The 2,323-nt window shown below is 44.9% G+C and overlaps 1 protein-coding gene across 1 annotated transcript in view; it reads left to right on the top strand.

Moving 5' to 3' along the window:
- The window catches only part of STAB1 (stabilin 1), a 297,038-nt gene that overhangs the window by 243,280 nt on the left and 51,435 nt on the right, over nucleotides 1–2,323 (top strand). The window contains exon 55 of the mRNA XM_019505230.1: nucleotides 1,535–1,763. Coding sequence (XP_019360775.1) covers nucleotides 1,535–1,763 — 229 coding nt within the window. The remainder of the gene's footprint in view (nucleotides 1–1,534; nucleotides 1,764–2,323) is intronic.

Here is a 2,323-nt window from a genome sequence, read left to right as displayed (position 1 = left end):
AGGGGACCCACCCCTCCTAAGCAGCCCCCACACCCACAGTGTTCCCACACCTACCCACACAGCCACCCACATCTCCCCACTCTCTTTCCCACCCCCTCCTGCAAACCCCACATCCACCCATCACACATCCACCATGTGATAAGGAAACCAAAAGCAAACATTAAAACATATAGATATTTAGGATTTATTTTATTATGATGCTAGAGACACTGGTAGGCTTCCAAATTTCTTTAACGTTGTAAATATAGCAATTAAATGTTGCCCAGCTGATCAATCTCCATCTTTCTCTTTTGTTCTTATTGTGGAAGAATGTGGATTTTGGGGTATTTTAAAAAGTGAATTTGGGATGCTGCTTCAGCAGTCTAGCTGACACAAGCAGCTAGTATCCCCAGATACCAAGTGGCTGGGCCTCAGAAGATCCTGAGGGCAAGTATCCCTGAGCTGCTGGCCAGGGCAGGTTTTTATACTGCTGGGGTCAGCACAGGTGCTGGCCCCAGGCTCTATCTCCCTCTGGCTGCAGACCTGGGAGGAGCCAGGTAGGGTTATTTTGCCCCAAGTGGCACAATTTGCTCCACAACAACGTGCATGTCCGGGCATATGTGCTGAGACAAAAAGCTCAAATTTGCACCACTTCTATTTGAGCTGCTGCAAGTGCACATGTGTGCATTTGTGGACACACCCCTTGGGATTTCTAGTGACTTAATTTTGAAATACCCTGAACCATCAAATGGGCTGGGAAAAAAAATGACTAATATTCACATCCTTCCCTGTGCTTCGGATTACCTTTTGTAAATTGGAGATAACCCTCCTGTGGAGAGCTGTTGTGAAAATATAGTAATAGTCCTGAAGCAACTGGATGATACGAACATGGGACCTAATATTAGGAGAGAGAGCAAGAGAGCTGTAAATTTATTTTTCAGCATCCAGGTGTCTGTTGAGTCCCCTGGGCAACCATGAGAGAAAGATATAAGAGGCCAAAAGGAAGAGAACAGGATGTTGTGCAGGAGAAATTCTACCCTAGATAAGAGAAGTTCTGTGTGGGAGCCAGGGCTATTGCTCCCAATGGGACAAAACCTTCTCCAAAGCTCTCCATCCATTTTATCAAGTTAATATTAAACACAAGTTGAAGCATCTCCTCTTCAAGAGGATTCTAGAGAAGGGCCTGGATATTGTGCAAACTAAGGCCTGGTGATTTGAGCATAGTCCCAGGAAGCAAGAGATTCAGGTTCAGACCTCTTGGTGAGGGGAGTCTAGAACCTGTCTCCTGCTCTCTGTATCAGATTCCTAACTATCAAGTGGTTAGACTAAAAAATGAGAAGGCTCTCCTTTCCCCCCCACCCTGTATCTGGGTAATATCTCCCACTAGTATGTAATTTTATTTTTACTCCTCTTGGAACAATTTTACCAATGCAACTGAAGAGTTATTTCCTCTAATTAAGATGCGGGGGGATAATTAACTCAGAAGTACAAACCTTGGGGCATTTTTAACCCAATGGGTTTTTTTGTTTGTTTGTTTGCTTGTTTTTCCTTACAGGGGGAAAGCAAGATGTGCTTTTACTACTCTGAAAATCCATCTTACAGGTCCTCCTTTTTTCTGCACAACCCCTTTATGTTTCTAAGCTCTGGACACTTTTCACCATTTCACTATAGCAATAGATGGCCTCAACTTAAGAGGTCCTTGAAAAGAGGGTGCAGGAGGAGCTGTTTTTCCACCACGTGGGTTCCACAGTGCTGTGCAAACCACTACGGAAGAGACTGTCGGGGTAAGAAACTGGTATTGTGATTTCTAACTACAACAATACTTAACTTTTTTTTCTCTTGTCACACTGAGATGCTTGAACTTGCCTAGACAGTGGTTTATATCTATAGAAATCTCTCTTAAGCATAACAATTACAGTTGTAGTTTTCTGGCACTGTGCACTTTTCTTTAGAAATAGGCCAGTCCTTATGGATGTAAAAATAATCTTCTGAGTGCCCATAATTGAAGTGTCTTCCTGGATTATACAAGCAAATGGTACCTCTGCACTGGATAAAGCAATGTTTAGTTATGTTAGGAGTGTTATCAAAGAGAGATCTAATATCACTTTTATGTGAAAACTAGCAAATTGCCCGTCAAGAATGATGAGGGGTAGGGGTCAGGGATGGAGCCCCACATCTGGCCCTGTGCCCTCTGCCAATCCAGATCTGGCCCCGCTCAGCTCCCCACCCCTTGCTGCTCCGGGTCCAGCCCCGCTCAACAATCTCCTCCCCTCCCCTCCGCTCTGGGTCCAGCTCCACTCAACTCACACCCCCCACATGCCATTCCAGGTCCAGCCACACCCCA

This window comes from Gavialis gangeticus, unplaced genomic scaffold, assembly GCF_001723915.1.
Source record: "Gavialis gangeticus isolate Ggan-Ray unplaced genomic scaffold, GavGan_comp1, whole genome shotgun sequence".
Classification (NCBI taxonomy): Eukaryota; Metazoa; Chordata; order Crocodylia; family Gavialidae; genus Gavialis; species Gavialis gangeticus.
The sequence above is the reverse complement of the archived record's forward strand: the minus strand, read 5'-3'. Positions and strand labels throughout refer to the sequence as shown.